This window comes from Cherax quadricarinatus, chromosome 85 (assembly GCF_038502225.1).
Source record: "Cherax quadricarinatus isolate ZL_2023a chromosome 85, ASM3850222v1, whole genome shotgun sequence".
NCBI classification, from domain to species: domain Eukaryota; kingdom Metazoa; phylum Arthropoda; class Malacostraca; order Decapoda; family Parastacidae; genus Cherax; species Cherax quadricarinatus.
This window is the reverse complement of record NC_091376.1, coordinates 9,572,581-9,591,687: the sequence shown is the minus strand read 5'-3', so window position 1 is coordinate 9,591,687 and position 19,107 is coordinate 9,572,581. Positions and strand designations below refer to the sequence as shown.

The 19,107-nt window shown below is 39.3% G+C and overlaps 1 protein-coding gene across 3 annotated transcripts in view; it reads left to right on the top strand.

Moving 5' to 3' along the window:
• LOC128703154 (A disintegrin and metalloproteinase with thrombospondin motifs 9) overlaps window positions 1-19,107 on the top strand; it is a 1,205,378-nt gene that overhangs the window by 1,167,012 nt on the left and 19,259 nt on the right. For all 3 annotated transcript variants that reach the window (XM_070103358.1, XM_070103357.1, XM_070103356.1), the window contains 2 exons: window positions 12,206-12,342; window positions 14,470-14,666. In XM_070103358.1, coding sequence (XP_069959459.1) covers window positions 12,206-12,342; window positions 14,470-14,666 — 334 coding nt within the window. The remainder of the gene's footprint in view (window positions 1-12,205; window positions 12,343-14,469; window positions 14,667-19,107) is intronic.

The following is a 19,107-nucleotide window of genomic DNA, read 5'->3' as shown; positions in this document are numbered from 1 at the left end:
TTTTGTCCCCTTTAGATGGTGTGCCTGGCAATTTAAGTTATAGCACAGTCTTTCCTGTACTGAAGAGGTACACATTTCAGGGTGAAAAAGCTTACAGGAAGGGAGTTTGCATTTTCCTGTTGTCATATGGGCATGGCATTTTCTAGGGTGGTCATAGTTGCACGTCCCGTCTGTTTTTCCAGATTTCCCATGTCTGCAGATACCAAGTGCATAGTATGTGCACAGGCTTGGTTTCCGTTTGCGGACAGCCATGATATTGATGGATATGTAAGTAAGTAAGTAAGTACTAAATTTATTCAGACACGTATACACAAATACAGTTACATAGATTATTATGCATCACAGCATATGTATAGAGAACCTAGGATTACCCAAAAAAGTCAGACAGAGTGACTTATTTCCATTGGGGTCCTTTTAATACCTTATTATTATACAATGTAGGAGATATTATACTATAAAGGATATATACTAGGAATAAGGTAAAAAGAGTTATTTACATTTACATATGTGTTAGCTAAAGAAATAAAAAATCATTGTCCTCCCTTTCTGTCGCTACATTCATTAGGTACCTTTTGGTTCTCTTCTTGAACTGGTTAATGCTATGACTGGCTTTGACATGTGCAGGCAGTCTGTCCATTCCTTAATTGCTGTCCAGTAAAAGGTGTTTGAAACCTGGCCACTGACGGTGGGTACTACAAATTTGTGCTCTCTCCTCCTAGTACTATGATTGCTTTGGTTCCCAGCCTTGACAGAATTAGCAGCAACATATTCTGGACACTGTTTGTGAGCAATTATATAAACTTGATTTAACTTCGGTTGTTTTACTCTGTCTTCAGTATTCAGCATGTTCACTTGTTGTAATTCATCCTGGCCTTCATGTTCTCTTGGACCCAGGTCTAGGATGAATCTTACCATTTTGTTCTGGGTGATTTGCAGTTTATCTTTCAGTTTTTTGTCAAGACAGAGTACCATGAAGAGCAAGCGTAGTCCATATGACATTGTACAAGAGCTAGATATAGGGTCCTGCGAGCCTCAGTAGGTAGACATTGTGCTTGTCTGTAAAGGAACTTCAGTCTGACATTTGCTTTCTATATTACACTGTCTTCTAACAGTTCTCCTGACATGCATGGGTCAAAGGGGATTCCCAGATATTTTACTGAGGAAACTGAAATGATGGGTTCCCCATTACACTGGACATTAAAATTATTTACCCTTCTCAGTTTGTTTCTTGCCAAAGAGTATGGCTTCTGTTTTCCCAAGATGTAACGATAGTTTGTGCCTACTAATCATTTGCTGCAGGACTCCGGTTCTAGTTTTAGTACATTAGCTATATCATGTGGGTCTTTACCTGACAGTAACAGAGCACTGTCATCTGCATACAGTAGGAGTTTGCACTTGACAGAGATGGGCATGTCATTTACATAACATAGAAATAATAAGGAACCCCCAAGTACTATATGAAAAATAATTCAAGACAGCCTAATAGTGAAAGAGCTAACTCAACGATACACCTCATTACTTACTAATCTAATACGGAAGTCCAAACAAATGTACCGTATTATGTAAACAGATTTAATGAAACAAAAGGTGATATGAAAAAGACCTGGAAAACTCTCTCTGAAATTTTGAACTCTAGAAAACTGTCTAGAAACAGAGAGATTAACTTAGCAAAACCAGACAAACCACACATACAGTCTATAAACACTGCCAACAAACTTAATATTTTCTTTTCTACTATAGGATCAAAACTAGCAAGCAAAATCCCAAACACACATACTCAGCCACAAGACTACCTCACTGGTAATTGCCCACATACTTTGTATATAGCACCAACAAATCCTACTGAAGTCTCACTATTAATTAAATCATTAAAAAACAAGGCAGGAGACCTAAATAACTTCCCACCAATCATCTATAAACAAGCAGCTCATGTGCTGTCCCCCATTATTGCAACACTATTTAACAAATCTGTTGAATCTTAAACATTCCCATCCATACTCAAGACAGCAAGGGTCACCCCGAGCCTCAAAGGAAGCGATCCTACAGAACTAAATAACTACAGCCCAATATCTAACTTTCTTTTGCTCTCTAAAATCTTCGAAAAAAATAATACATAAATAAATCTACTCCTACCTCCTATTTCATAACATACCGAACACCTGCCAGTTTGGGTTAAGGCCGAGAAAAAGCATGAATGATGCAGTTATTCAGATGCTTGAATTACTATATACGTACATACAGCACTTGAAAAAATGAATATCCTTTGGGGCTCTTTATAGACATACAGAGAGCATTTGATACAGTAGACCACATTATCTTCCACCTAAAATTAGAGCATTACGGGGTCAGAGGACACTATCAGTTAACTTAAAATCTTATCTTAGTGGTAGACACTAGTATGTATACACAAATGGTGTGACCTCCAATACTCAACTTGTAGTTGTTGGAATGCCACAGGAAAGTGCACTAGGTCCTCTATTCTTTCTTATTTACATCAATGACCTCCCAAATGCATTGTGATTCCTTAAACCAGTTCTATTTGCTGATGACACCATTTGCATCTTCTCCCACCCAAACCCGGCTATACTTAGTAACACTGTCAACAGTGAGCTACACAGAATATCAAACTGGATGATGACCAACAAAGTTACTCTCAATATAGACAAAACCTACTTCATGCTTTCTGGAAACAGAGCATTAAATACATTGGACCCTTGTTTTTTGTAAACATCGGAATTTGTAATTTATGCAAATCGTAACTTTTTTTCGTCAAAATATTGACTCGCGAATTGTCATTTGAATCATAAATAGTCTTTCGTCCCAAACGTGTACGAGTGGCCCAAGCGGTCCCACACACCATTCACAGTCAATGTGCCATTGTTTATCAGCGAGTGAGCATGATCCCACGTGTTCATACAATACATTTTGTAATATTCCATTCTTTTTAGTGCTTGCAACTGCTAAATAAGCCACCATGGGCCCAAAGAAAGCTAGTGCCAGCCCTTTGGTAGAGAAGGTGACAAACACGATAGAATTAAAGAAAAAGATTGTAGAAAAATCTGAAAGTGGTGATGGTAGTGATAGTGTTAGAAAGTGGTAGTGATAGTGGTAGTGGATGTGATGGTGGTAGTGGTTGTGATGGTGGTAGAGGGTGGTAGTGGTTGTGATGGTGGTACAGGGTGGCAGTGGTTGTGATGGTGGTAGAGGGTAGTAGTGGTTGTGATGATGGTAGAAGGTGGTAGTGATGGAGATTTGTGCAATGTGGAGTAGGATGGAAAGATTTGTGGAGGAACATCACCCTGACAAAGCTGTTGCAAGCAGTGTTGGCAGCATGTACAATGACAATGTCTTGTCCAATTTTAGAGAAATTTTAAAGAGATGCCAGAAACAGAGCTCTCTGGACAGATAGTGCCACAGGTGTACAGTGACTCTCAAGCTGGTTCTAGTGGCATTAAAAAACAAAGAAGGGAAGTAACCCTGGAAAAGGACTTGGTACCTGAAATTTTTATGGAAGGGGATTTCCCTTCCAAACAGTAACTTCTCCATCTTCTCCCCTCCTCCTGTCTTCTATACACTAAGAAGAATCTTCAATAAAGTTAAGTGTCATGTTACTATTGTTTTATCCTTCATGCTTCATTGTTTTCTGTGTATGTACATCTATATTTCTTGTAAAAAAATTATTTTGTTTTAATACTTTTGGGTGTCTGGAACGGATTAATTGTATTTACATTATTTCTTATGGGGAAAATGGTTTCACAGATTGTCAATCTTGCCATTAGTCACACTCTCTGGAACGAATTACAAAAAACAAGGGTTCACTGTATCCAGCTAAACATATTGATAAATTGTTCACCCATTACAAGACACGCTGAGAGTAAATTTCTAGGTCTTCACCTTGACTGTAATCTTAAATTTTAGACCTACATCCAGCATATAACTAAAAAAGTTTCTAAAACAGTGGGTATCCTTTCCAAGATACAATACTTTGTACCCCAAAGGGCATTCCTTACAAGATAAGATAAGATTTCATTCGGATTTTTAACCCCGGAGGGTTAGCCACCCAGGATAACCCAAGAAAGTCAGTGCGTCATCGAGGACTGTCTAACTTATTTCCATTGGGGGCCTTAATCTTGTCCCCCAGGATGCGACCCACACCAGTCGACTAACACCCAGGTACCTATTTGCTGCTAGGTGAACAGGACAATAGGTGTAAGGAAACATGTCGAAATGTTTCCACCCGCCGGGAATCGAACCCGGGCCCTCCATGTGTGAAGCGGAAGCTTTAGCCACCAGGCCACCGGGCCACTTACTTTACATCACTCTTTTATATACCCTTACCTCACCTATGGAATTTGTGCTTGGGGGATTTACTAACCCAACAAAAACCGGCGATGCGGATGATCACAAACTCCTGCACCAGACAACACACCCCACCACTCTTCAAAAGCTTGAACTTACAGTGGACCCTCGGTTATCGGCTGTTCCTGTTATCAGCCAACTCGGTGATCAGCTGGTTTTTCGGCTCCCAGTGATCGGCCGGTATTTCGGTGATCGGCCATTTCGGACACATCTGTCCGCTGGCTGGGGCTGCTTGTGTGTCAGTTTGGCTGTGTCTTTCAGTGCGTGAGGAAGCTTCTGCTCATACATCCAAACATTTCGCTTGTTTTCCGTTGCTTTTTGTGTTTTGTTTTTTTTTGCAGTGCAACTGCGAAATAAGTAACCATGGCTCCAAAGAAAGTTCCTATTAAAGTTCCTGTGGTAAAGAAAGTGAGAAACACCATGGAATTTAAGCATGAAGTGTAGCAGGCATGCAGGGAGTGTAGCAGGCATGCAAGGAATGTAGGAGGTATACAGGAAGTGTAGCAGGCATGCAGGGAGTGTAGTAGACATGCAGGAAGTGTAACAGGCATGCAGGGAGTGTAGCGGGCATGCAGGGAGTGTAACAGGCATGCAGGGAGTGTAGCAGGCATGCAGTGAGTGTAACAGGCATGCAGGGAGTGTAGCAGGCATTCCAGAAGCCAGCATTAGTCTTCAGTGAAGGTATGTAATACTGATTTAATTGTTAAAAAATTATTTTTTGGTGAATATTTTTGTCTGGAATGGATTAATTGTATTTACATTAATTCTTATGGGAAATATTATTTCGGTTTTCGGCCATTTCGGTTTTAGGCCGAGCTTCAGGAACGGATTATGGCCGGTAACCGAGGGTCCACTATACTTAATAATATACAAAATATACACACTTATTTTTGTGCCTATACACAGAACATTAAACTTCAATATCAACCCTCCACTCAAACTTCCCCTAGATAACTTCAACAGAACACACAGGCATAACACAAGGCACAAAACACTTTTTGACATCCCTCGAGTCCATCTCACACTATGCAAAAATGTAGTGCACGTAAAGGGCCCGAAGATCTGGAACTCTTTGCTTGAAACAGCAAGAAGTTCCCTGCCCACAAATCAGTTTAGGACTATACTCAAAAATCATCTCGTGTCTCAATAACAACCATACCCACACTATGGTAAACTCTAACCAAATTTAAAGCAACTCTCCCAAATATTTTATTATCCTTTAACTATTAAGCCATTATGTATTACAAACTTTAAATTGTATGTTTGTATCATTAATTGTACTACCTCATATTAATAATAGAGTAAACAAACTTAATTACAAACTGGAAAATGTGTGTTTGTATCATAAATTGTGCTACCTCATATTAACCCTTAAACTGTCCAAACGTAGATCAACGTTTGCTCGCGTAGCGTTCCGAACATAGATCTACGTTTTGCATTCTTTCTTATGGAGAAAATCAAGGGCGGAGCACTTCGCGCGCAAATGTAGATCTACGTTTGGACAGTTAGAGGGTTAATAATAGAGTAGAATATTGAATATTTGTAATCTACCACTCTTCACCTGTCTAGACTTAAGTAGTCTATAAGTAGTACAGTGGACCCCCGCTTAACGATCACCTCCAAATGCGACCAATTATGTAAGTGTATTTATGTAAGTGCGTTTGTACGTGTATGTTTGGGGGTCTGAAATGGACTAATCTACTTCACAATATTCCTTATGGGAACAAATTCGGTCAGTACTGGCACCTGAACATACTTCTGGAATGAAAAAAGTTCGTTAACCGGGGGTCCACTGTATTAGGTTAAGTCTGCCCAGAATGCCTCGGCATGATAGTGGCTTTCTTTGTACCGATCAAATTATGAAATGCAAACACACATTGTAACCTTAGCAAAGAAATAAAATTTTGATTTTGATTTGATTTGATTTATAACATTTCTGGTATATTTTTAAATGTTTATGCAGTAGTGTACTGTATATTGTATTAAACAGAATTGAGGAAATCAATTCTAATATGCATTATTTAGGTATGCATACTGGTTAGAAATTGTGTTGTAAGTCCAAGTCGTCAGTAAACGAGTACATCGCTAAGTGAGGAAAGGCTGTACTAATATAAATATTTTATATCTTTTATGCAGTATACAATAATGTGGTTTACTTTTTTTTCAATACACCTGCTGTATCCCACTGAGGCAGGGTGACCTAAAAAGAAAAAGGAAAGTTTTTTAAATTTAGTAATTTATACAGAAGGGGGTTACTAGCCCCTTGCTCCCGGCATTTTAGTCACCTCTTATGACATGCATGGCTTACAGAGGAAGAATTCTGTTCCACTTACCCATGGAGATAAGAGGAAATAAAGAAGAACAAGAACTATTAAGAAAACAAAAGAAAACTCAGATGGGTAAGGATATATATGCATGTACTACATTCATGTGTAGTGTGACCTAAGTGTAAGTAGAAGTAGCAAGATATATCTGTTATCCTGTGTGTTTATGAGACAAAAAATTACTAGCAATCCTACCATCATGTAAAACAATTACAGGCTTCCATTTCACATTCACTTGGCAGGACAGTAGTACCTCCCTGGGCAGTTGCTGTCTACCATCCTGCTACCTAGGATATTTATAAGTCTTCTTCTTTTAACATACTGGCTATATCCCACCAAGGGAGGGTGACTCGGAAAAGAAAAACGGAAGTTTCTCTTATTAACTTCAGTAGTGTATACAGGAGAAGGGGTCACTAGTCCCTTGCTCCGAGCATTATACCTGGAATATACCTGGAGAGGGTTTTGGGGTCAACACCCCAGCAGCCCAGTCTGAGACCAGGCCTCATGGTGGATCAGTGTCTTTCCATATCTGAATAGTTGAATTTTCTCTTCATTTAACTTCATATTGTTTTGAGTGACCCATTTGAAGACTTGCTTGATGTTCACTTGGAGTCTTGCAGTGTCTTCAATGGAGGACACTGTAGTCGCAATTTGGGTGTCATCCTCAAAGGAAGACATGAAGCTATGCTTATGTCTTTGTCCATGTCAGATATGAGGATGAGGAATAGGATGGGAGTGAGTACTGTGCCTTGTGGAACAGAGCTTTTCACCGTAGCTGCCTCAGACTTTACTCTTTTACTATTACTCTTTGTGTTCTATTTGTTAGGAAGTTATAGATCCATCTACCAACTTTTCCTGTTATTCCTTTATCATGCATTTTGTGCACTATTACACCATGGTCACACTTGTCGAAGGCTTTTGCAAAGTATATGTACACTACATCTGCATTTTGTTTATCATCTAATCCATCCAGGACCTTGACAGCCAAAGTTTTGATAGCTGAACAAGTTACAAAGGTAATGAACTAGATCTGGTCACAATCATAACAAGTTACAAAGGTAATGAGCTCCATGTAGAGCTGGTCACAATCATGACAAGTTACAAGGGTAATGAATCATAAACACGTCCATACATGGTTACAATCATGAACAAATTACAGAGTAATGAGCAATTAACAAACATTCTAGGGAATGCAACATTGCCCCAACAACAGATGTAGCTAGGTGCCTGTCCCTCCTCAGCAGGACAGCCAGACAGCCATTGCAAACAGCAGCAGGTTGCGCCAGGATCTACTGCTTGCAGGAGTACCAACGACCCTCCCCAAGAGGTCAGCGACTCCGCTAGCAGCCTGAGGGAGAGCTGCCCTGAGGACATGTCAACGTCCTAGTGGACGTGAATTTGATTGCAGATCCCAGGTTCTCTGTAAAGGTGAAGATGCAGCAGCTCTCACCTCTATCTGCTGGGTGGGGCTGTTGGTTGTTTCCACCTGGTGCCCTCCGGGTACCCAGGCATCCACCATGCGCACGGATGTTGAAGCTTGAGGAACCAATTGCACACTGCCTGTAGCACACCTGACAGATGCCTCGTGGTCGAACTCCACAGTACTGTCCCCACAGTGGAAGTTCCCATGAGCCCAGCACACCCTGTGCCATCATATACAGACTTTACAAAAGCCTTCGACAAGTGTGACCATGGCGTAATAGCGCACAAAATGCGTGCTAAAGGAATAACAGGAAAAGTCGGTCGATGGATCTATAATTTCCTCACTAACAGAACACAGAGAGTAGTCATCAACAGAGTAAAGTCCGAGGCAGCTACGGTGAAAAGCTCTGTTCCACAAGGCACAGTACTCGCTCCCATCGTGTTCCTCATCCTCATATCCGACATAGACAAGCATGTCAGCCACAGCACCGTGTCTTCCTTTGCAGATGACACCCGAATCTGCATGACAGTGTCTTCCATTGCAGACACTGCAAGGCTCCAGGCGGACATCAACCGAATCTTTCAGTGGGCTGCAGAAAACAATATGAAGTTCAACGATGAGAAATTTCAATTACTCAGATATGGTTAAACACGAGGAAATTAAATCTTCATCAGAGTACAAAACAAATTCTGGCCACAAAATAGAGCGAAACACCAACGTCAAAGACCTGGGAGTGATCATGTCGGAGGATCTCACCTTCAAGGACCATAACATTGTATCAATCGCATCTGCTAGAAAAATGACAGGATGGATAATGAGAACCTTCAAAACTAGGGAGGCCAAGCCCATGATAACACTCTTCAGGTCAATTGTTCTATCTAGGCTGGAATATTGCTGCACACTAACAGCACCTTTCAAGGCAGGTGAAATTGCTGACCTAGAAAATGTACAGAGAACCTTCACGGCACGCATAACGGAGATAAAACACCTCAATTACTGGGAGCGCTTGAGGTTCCTAAAACTGTATTCCCTGGAACGCAGGCGGGAGAGATACATGATTATATACACCTGGAAAATCCTAGAGGGACTAGTACCAAACTTGCACACGAAAATCACTCACTACAAAAGCAAAAGACTTGGCAGATGATGCAACATCCCCCCAATGAAAAGCAGGGGTGTCACTAGCACGTTAAGAGACCATACAATAAGTGTCAGGGGCCCGAGACTGTTCAACTGCCTCCCAGCATACATAAGGGGGATTACCAACAGACCCCTGGCAGTCTTCAAGCTGGCACTGGACAAGCACCTAAAGTCGGTTCCTGACCAGCCGGGCTGTGGCTCGTACATTGGTTTGCGTGCAGCCAGCAGCAACAGCCTGGTTGATCAGGCTCTGATCCACCAGGAGGCCTGGTCACAGACCGGGCCGCGGGGGCGTTGACCCCCGGAACTCTCTCCAGGTAAACTTCAGGTAAACTGACATCATGGGCTGGGAGGGGAAAAGTACCCTCTACAGTTGGGGTGGTGCTGGGAGTTGGGTGGGTGAGGCGGGGGAGTTGTATGGTTGAGGCGCAGGGGTCCAGTGACAAGGGCTTCTTGCAGTTCTTGATGAATACAGAGTTGCATGAGTCCAGGCCTGGGACAAAGTGCATGGGCATGTCATTTATTGCCTTTTCAAAGTCTTGTGGTGGTAGGATAATATCAGAGATTTTTGAGATGACCAAATTTTGGGTCTCAGTCATACAGAATTCATTTAGATTGTTGATTCCTAGTCTGGTTAATGGCTCGCTGAACACCGAGTCTTATTGGGACTTTAGTATCTCACTCATTTCTTTGCTGTCATCTGTGTATGTTTTAGGTAGTAGGCTGGTAAACAGCAACCGCCCAGGGAGGTACTACCATCCTGCCAAGTAAGTGTAAAACGAAAGCCTGTAATTATTTTAAGTGATGGTAGGATTGCTGGTGTCCTTTTTTTCTGTCTCATAAACATGCAAGATTTCAGGTACGTCTTGCTACTTCTACTTACACTTAGGTCACACTACACATATATGTACAATCATATATATACACACCCCTCTGGGTTTTCTTCTATTTTCTTATTAGTTCTTGTTCTTGTGTATTTCCTCTTCTCTCCATGGGTGAGTGGAACAGAATTCTTCCTCCATAAGCTATGTGTGGTGTGAGAGGCGACTAAAATGCCAGGTAAACCCCTTCTTCTGTATAAATTACTAAATTTAAAAAGAGAAACTTTCGTTTTTCTTTTTGGGCCACCCTGCCTTGGTGGGATATGGCCAGTTTGTTGAAAAAAGAAAGAAAGATCTGTGTATGTCCCATCTCGCCTAAGCAGAGGCCCAATACTACTGGATGTTGTTTTACCCTTAGATTTGGCATAAGAGGAGAAGTATTTTGTTTTTGTTTTTTTTCAGTTTTCTCTATGGCTTTTAATTCTTATTGATATTCTTGTCTCCTGTAAGATTCCTTAAGCTTAAGTTCAATATTCGACCGGTGTCTCCCTTCGTATTTCAGACATATTGGCCCCTCTCAGCAGCTCTGTGATTCTTCGCCTTCACTTGCATAGGGAGCATCTCTTTCTAGTTTACACCTTCTCTTTCTTTTTCTTAATGGAATGTGCCTCGAGTAGATCTCAAGTGCCACAGAGTTAATTTTTTCTAAGCAAAAATTTGGATCTGTGTTGTTTAGGATATCTTACCAGTTTGTTTCATTTAGAACATGGGTGACTTGTTCCCATTGTATGTTTTTGTAATTGAAGTTGAATTTTGTGAAGACCCTCATGACTGATCATATTTTGCTGGTCAGGAGCCCTGTGCATATATGTCTGTACCTCTGTCATGTTGTGATCTGAGTGTATTGTCTTTGATATGGTTATAATTACGTATCAGATCGTCATTGTTAGTGAAGATGAGGTCCAGCATATTTTCTGGTCTTGTAAGCTCTAATATTTGCTGGTTTAAAGTGAATTTGGTGCAGAGATTTAATAGCATGTGTGTGTGTGTGTGTGTGTGTGTGTGTGTGTGTGAATTTTCATCTGAACTGCCTCCTGGGGTGACCTCTGCTATAATGTCATTTGCTACACTTCTCCAATTTAGGTGTCTCATGTTGAAATCTCCCAGTAGCAAGATGTTTGGGGCAGGAGTTGGGAGATTTTCCAGACAGTGGTCAGTTTTCAAAAGCTGTTCCTGGAATTGCTGGGAAGTTGCATACAGAGGCTTGTATACCACCACAATGACAAGGTTTTGATTTTCAGTCTTTACTGCCATAACTTCAACTACATCATTTGAGGTGATTAGTAGTTCTGAGCAAATGAGCGACTCTGTGACATACAAGCCAGCATCCCCTTTGTTGCCTGTTTAGTCTGTCTCATCTGAATAGGTTATAACCTGGGATCCATATTTCATTGTCAAAATGATCCTTTATGTGGGTCTCTGTAAAAGCTGCTAACATTGCATTTGACTCCCTGAGCAGTCCCTTTATGTAAGGAATTTAGTTATTTGTTGATGCTTTAGACCTTGTATGTTTGCAAAGATAAATGTCATTATATTGATGGAATTTAGGGGGGTTTTATTTGCTCGCCTCTTATGACACACATGGCTTACGGATGAAGAATTCTGTTCTAGTTCCCCATGGATATATTTATAAGCGTCTTCCTCTTTCAACAAACTGGCTGTATCCCACTGAAGCAGGGTGGCCCAAAAAAGAAAAACAAAAGTTTTTTTTTTTTCAACAAACCGGCCATATCCCACCAAGGTAGGGTGGCCTAAAAAGAAAAATGAAAGTTTCTATTTTTAACTTTAATAATGTATACAAGAAAAGGAGTTACTAGCACCTTGCTCCCGGCATTTCATTCGCCTCTTACGATATGCATGCCTTACGGAGGAAGAATTCTGTTCCACTTCCCCATGGAAATATTTATAAGTACAATGTTAAAATTCTCATGGTGAAATGTGCACGTGTAATTTTACAAATTCAAAAATTTTTGTACTTTAGATACACAAATTGAATAGAAAAAAATTCTGATGCCTCAGAACTGTGTTACTACATATATATTACTAAGAAGGTAATGTTATATTATTTGGTGTTGCAGTTTAAATGACCCTGATACATGTCCTCATGAGGAAGAACGTCGTACTAACTGTGACTGCCGGCAAAATGAAAGCAGTCATTCTGGCTACACTTCATTCAGTAAGATAAGACTCAACACAACATCTCTAGTTGTTGACAGTAAGTATGATCTGTATATTTATGAGTTAAAGTTAATTAACTTTGTTAAATTTGTTTGCCTCCTAATTTTTGGTTGAAGAAACACCAGCCCATACACTTGGGCCATTTTAATTGTATTATTTTTCAATAAAGGTGTCTTAAGCGTATGTACTCGTGTCCTCTTATCCATATTGTTGGTATCAGTACTGTGTAGCTTTCAGTCATGAAAATAATGATGGGATTTCATTGTGCTTCTAGTATGTTATAGATTAGCCCCTTGAAGACATTGTTACTCTCATGACTTTTGCCATAATATACATAATTTTTTTTTTTTTAATTTTTGAAAACGAGTTCTGACAGTCATTATTCCTATTTACGTGTGATTAGAAATGATAAAGAAACACCATATCCCAAATCTAGAACTACACTGCTTCATGCCTCAATTCCTCTTCTCACTACCCTTAGGAAGGAGTTAGGATTCTATAAAGAACTAAAAGTCACAATACCAGAACTGAACACTGCACAGATAACTCACACATAGGAGAAGGAAATGTACAGTGGACCCCCGCATAACGATGGCATCACATAGCGATTATTTCGCATACCGCTTACTTTAATCGCAAAAATTTTGCCTCACATACCGCTTAAAAACCCGCTTACCGATTTTCATCCGAGACGCGGCCTGAGCCACGCTCACATGTTCCGCCGGTGGCATTGTTTACCAGCCAGCCTCCGCGGTAACATCCAAGCATACAATCGGAATATTTCGTATTATTACAGTGTTTTCGGTGCTTTTTCTGGAAAATAAGTGACCATGGGCCCCAAGAAAGCTTCTAGTGCCAACCCTACAGCAATAAGGGTGAGAATTACAATAGAGATGAAGAAAAAGATCATTGATAAGTATGAAAGTGGAGTGCATGTCTCCGAGCTGGCCAGGTTGTATAATAAACCCCAATCAACCATCGCTACTATTGGTGGTACAGCTGCTGCTGCTGCTGTAGCACCGTTGTTGGTGTGGCTTATTGAGAATACCAAGAAACAATTAACCCCAGAGGATTTGCCACCCAGGATAACCCAAAAAAGTCAGTGTCATCGAAGACTGTCTAACTTATTTCCATTGGGGTCCTTAATCTTGTCTCCCAGGATGCAACCCACACAAGTCGACTAACACCCAGGTGAACAGGGAAAAATGCCTGGAACTAGTGCTCATATTGGTGAATTTAAAGCCAGCAAAGGTTGGTTTGAGAGATTTAAGAATCGTAGTGGCATACACAGTGTGATAAGGCCTGTTCTGGAAGAAAATGCCAAACAGGACCTACAGTACTCAGGAGGAAAAGGCACTCCCAGGACACAGTGTCTCATCAGTCATTGCTGCATCTTCAATAAAGGTAAGTGTCATTTATTCTTCATTTAGTAGACTAGTACATGCACAATATATACTGTGCATGTACTACTCTACTATTGTGCATGTATCCTTCTCTTTGTGTGTGGGAAAATGTATATTTCATGTGGTAAAATTTTTTTTTTCATACTTTTGGGTGTCTTGCATGGATTAATTTGATTTCCATTATTTCTTATGGGGAAAATTCATTCACATAGCGATTATTTCGCATAACAATTACCCCTCTTGCACGGATTAAAATCGTTAACCGGGGGTCCACTGTATACCTGGAGAGGGTTTCGGGGGTCAACACCCCCGTGGCTCGGTCTGAGACCAGGCCTCGTGGTGGATCAGTGTCTGATCAACTAGGCTGTTATTGTTGGCTACACGCAAACTGACGTATGTCCAAGTCGGACTAAAACGTCATCGTGAGTTTCTGCTATGCATGGTTTCTTGAGGATTATAAAAAGTTCCTCTCATGGTTTAACCATGCATCACACAGATCCTGCACCATGATTGGCCTCAGGAAATTTACAGAACCATGCAAATCATAAATCCCTTAATAGACATGTAAAAGCTATAGTGTTAAAAAAGATAGGATGTATTCCTATTGGTTTATGAGAATCCATGCACAGAAATATATACTGTATCATATAGACTGAAATATTGCTTGAAAAATTTGCATTTAGTTATTTACATAAAAGCAAACTTTTTTTTTTTTTTTAAATTTCGTGGTGCATTAATTTATTCCTCTGTTTTTTCCTCAGCATATGACTTCACATTTGCTCGAGCAGTGGATGGTCATTTAGTAAGGTATGGTGAGGCTGGCGACTGCTTCAGCATGGCACTGTGTCCTCAGGGAGCCTTCTCAATCAATCTGGCCGGAACAGCACTGGCAGTTTCTCCACGTACTAATTGGATCACCAGAGGCACTAATGCAGCCCATTATATAAATAGATTAGATGTAAGTAGCTGCACATTGTTTTACTGTATCAAAAATCAAAATCAAAATTTTTATTTCTTTGTGTAGTATGCAAACTGTAGTTTACATATATAATAAGAATTGTTAAGCACAAAGAAAGCCACTAGCATGCATGAGCATTTTGGGCTCATTTTTTAAATTGAGGAAAATTATACTTAGCAAAAGATAAATAGTCTAGATGGAGATTTTGCTTATTTAGTAGTGATGGACATGTGTGTGATTTTATATTTATTTTTTAACACATAGACTGTTTCCCAGCAAGGGGCTAGTAACCCCTTCTCCTGTATATATTACTAAATTTAAAACAAGAAACTTCTGTTTTTCTTTTTGGGCCACCCCACCTCAGTGGGATACAGCTGGTGCGTTGAAAGAAAGAAAGAAAGAAGACTGTTTCCCACCAAGTTGTGGTGACCCCAAAAATGAAGAAACACTTTCATCATCATATTTTTACTAACTACAGTAAATGCTTTATTTAACCCTTAAACTGTCCAAACGTAGACCTACGTTTTCACTATTAGCACTTCGAACGTTTTGAAAAAAAAATTTAATTAAAGAGGGCAATTTTCTGGGTGTAATAAGACCCAGAAAAAAAATTTAGGGTCAGTACTTGCTGAGATATAAGGCTGCAAATTTGGTTTTGGGTGCTCACCTGACGGCAACATGGAGTCCTGCCACTTGCAGAAGTGTTGCCGATATACCCTTTTTTCTCGTTTTTATTTTAATTTATATAATTTTTATGTTCTGATAATTACAATATATAGTAGTTCTTGTGATTTCATAGCCAATCTTTGTTCTGACATTAATATTAGGTACTGAAATAGTACTCAAATAGTCATAAACACACTGACAGGTGAACATTTTCACCTGTCTTGGTCACATACTATTGACTAGAAATATATACAAAGTATTTATAGGTCCAGGCAATGTTTTAGACATGCTGGAGTATATATGAAACTCTTTGAAGCACCGTGAAAGATGAGTGTCATTCCACTGCTGACAGTGCAGCAGTGGAATGACACTTGATGACCAAGCACTGCTCCAGGGAACCTTGGCTTTATTTGTTTTCACGTTTACAAATAAACATGCCTGTCTGTCTAGCTCTGCTTATCTGTCTTTCTGTCTGCCTGTGTGTGTGTGTGTCTGTCTTCCTGTCTCTGTCTGCTTGTCTCTGTCTCAGAGAGCTGCTCATGAACTAACAGGTATTACACACGATGCAGAGTCGTCATGTCTGATTCCTGATCAAATGAAACTGTATTGCCAGTCATGCTTGTTATGTCTTAAATCTACAAGCACAGTATAGCACTTTGTCTACATTTTTTGGGTTATCCTATGTATGATAACTATACGTATGTGTACCTGTGAGATAGAGACAGATACAGATAGACAACCAAAGTCAGTCAGTCAGCCACCCACCCAGTCAGCTAGCTGGTGGCCAGCCAGCTGGCCTGCCAAATACCCATTACACATGTTCCAGAATTGTTTCTCTTTACTTAGGGCATGGGTTATAGGACATTCTGGCAAGATGACACTACCAGAGGTATCAGAATTGAAAGGATGTTGCACATGGGTTATTATAAAGGTTTTTGATATTTCCTCGGCCACTTGTGGCCACATCCATCTCAAAGTCACTAAACTCAGGATCAACATCACTTTCCTCTTAAAAGGGGTGTTAATACAACATGACATCAGTGAATCCCTGGTGTTTGCCATGCTGTTGGCTCTAGCTGGTGCTCAATTGAACTGGTGCTCCCACAAGGTACTAAGTGGTCCCAGATTTTTTTAATACTGTGCACACCAAGTGTTAAGACCCATTCTATACTGACCAGGCATCTCAGGCCAATTATGCCAAATTTGAAGGCAAGAAAAATAAAATGTTGATCCATGTTTGGAGTGCTAGCAGTAACAACATAGATCTATGTTTGGACAGTTTAAGGGTTAATAGACGTCAATTTAACTTATATATCATAATATATATATCATAATTTAACTTATATATCATAATAATAGTAGGCATAGATAGCAAATTTAATACAAAAAGGACAGAAGATGGATGCCAAGAGTTTGGGAGGTCCAGAATTATTGGTTTAGAAGGTAAATTTGAAAGGGTCATTACCCAGTGTACAGAAATATTTTATAATTTCCCAAAATGTAACATTTTAGGCTAATATGTCGAGGTCCTAATAGCATAGGCTGTTTTCAAAGTGATCACCAAAATAATCAAATAAAAAATAACACTACTTAAATCTTAAAAAGCTCCTGAAGGATACATTTATATTCAGTTCATAAATATGAATTTATAGCAGATGTAAAAGTGAAAATATTACTGATATTTAATTAAAATTAATTATATAGATAGTAGGTTAGCAGACAGCAGCCACCCAGGGAGATACTAATGCCAAATGAGTGTGAAAGTGAAACCTGTCAAATTTTTACACAATGTTAGTATTGCTAGTGTCTTTTTTTTCTTTTTCCGTCTCAAACATGCAAGATAACAGGTATATCTTACAACGTCTACTTACACTTAGATCACACCACGTATGTATGTACGTGCATATGTACGTATACATACCCATCTGAGTTTTTTCTTTCTTAATAATTCTTGTTCTTCTTTATTTCCTTTCATCTCCATGAGCAAGTGGAAGTGAATTCTTCCTCTGTAAGCCATATTTATTTATTTATTTATTTATTTATTTTTTATTTGGACAGGATACATAGTTGTACAAAGAAATATAGTGATTGGGTGTACATGCCAAAAGCCCCTTGTATGCAGAGCATTATGGGTAGGCTTAAAATTAACTTAAGATTAACTAAGCATTGATATATTCAGTGGTAAAAATTACAGTAAACAAATTACAACATGAAGTACAAATGAGTATTTCAAATAAGAAGCATTAACTCTTTGACTGTCACAAGCCCCTTTCTGAAACTGTCATTCTATGTTGCCAAATTTTTGGGAAAAAACAATTATTATTTTTATGAAATTATAGAAAATCTTTTCCCAATGGCAATGACACCAAAAGTATGAAATTTGGTCGAAAACTCACGGAATTACGCTCCCTCGAAGTTAGTGGTCTCGGTGACATATACGCATCAGCGATTTCACCGACTTTGAGTCCTGTTTTTGGCTAATTCCATTGTTCCAGTTGACCAAACTCATAGCTATTTCTTTAGAACTCCATTTTTTCTATCAACTGAGTTCAAGAAACTGCCCATTTACCGATTTGAACTATCCAATAAAGTGGTCAGAAATTGGCAATTTGGCCAATTTCATGCAAATTAAAAAAGATGCCAATTTCAAAATAGGGTCCAGAATAAACAATATAGACATTCCTAGCACTAAAATAACATATCCTCTGTTCATTACTCACGTCTCTAGGCCCCTCTTACATTACTATTGCTTTCCATTTTGACTTTTTATTCATACAAAAAATACAAAATTTACTGTTATGCAGACTACTGCATTATTGTAAAAATGGTATAAATAATATCAGTACACTAGTGAAAGAATATTAGACTCCCCAGTTGACATGTATTGGACGTGTGGTGTGATTCATTTACTCTTGAACATTGGTAAAAATCGAACATTTCCGCTACTTTGAGCTCAATTTGAAGGTCAGAGTTTTTTTTTTTTTCTCATTATGCACTGCGTGCTGCAGGATTTTTTTTATGTGGTGCACTCTGACCACACAGACCCATTCTCTCACATGTGGGCCTACCAGCTTTCTCCTGCTTGATTTGAAGCCGCTAGAATTATTGAGTATATATATGTCCGAAACACTGGCTCGTAAGACATATATATACGACCAGAAAAGTCAAAGGATTAAAATTGTACAAATTTGTATCGTAACAACGTATATAATCAAATCAGATTGAGTAAAATCAATGATTTGTAGTGCAGAAAAAGGTCATATGGTCATTAGATGAGTTACTGTGCATTCAAGAAAACGGAGTATTCTATTAGGTAATGTAATAAAGAAAAAACAGTTTGATAGGGTCATAGGTTATACATTTATGAGATTCAGTTATTCAGTATTTATTTAGTTGTGGTTGAGTAAATGGTTTTTAAGAAGTCTTGAATTGATAAACAGACATTATTTCTTTTATATTCACAGGTAATGAATTCCAGATTTTTGGGCCTTATATGTGAATTGAGTTTTTGGAAATATAAACACACATGCAGTATAATGTGATCCTTTATTGACAACGTTTCGCCGACACAGTGAGCTTTTTCAAGCTGCAGACAGATCTGTTTGTGACTTGAAAAAGCTCACTGTGTCGGCAAAACGTTGTCAATAAAGGATCACATTATACTGCATATGTGTTTATATTTCCATTGTGTCGGTGTTTTATACCATTTATTTCCAGTTGAGTTTTTACATAGTGTGAGATGGACACGGGGAACATCAAAGAGTGATCTGTGCCT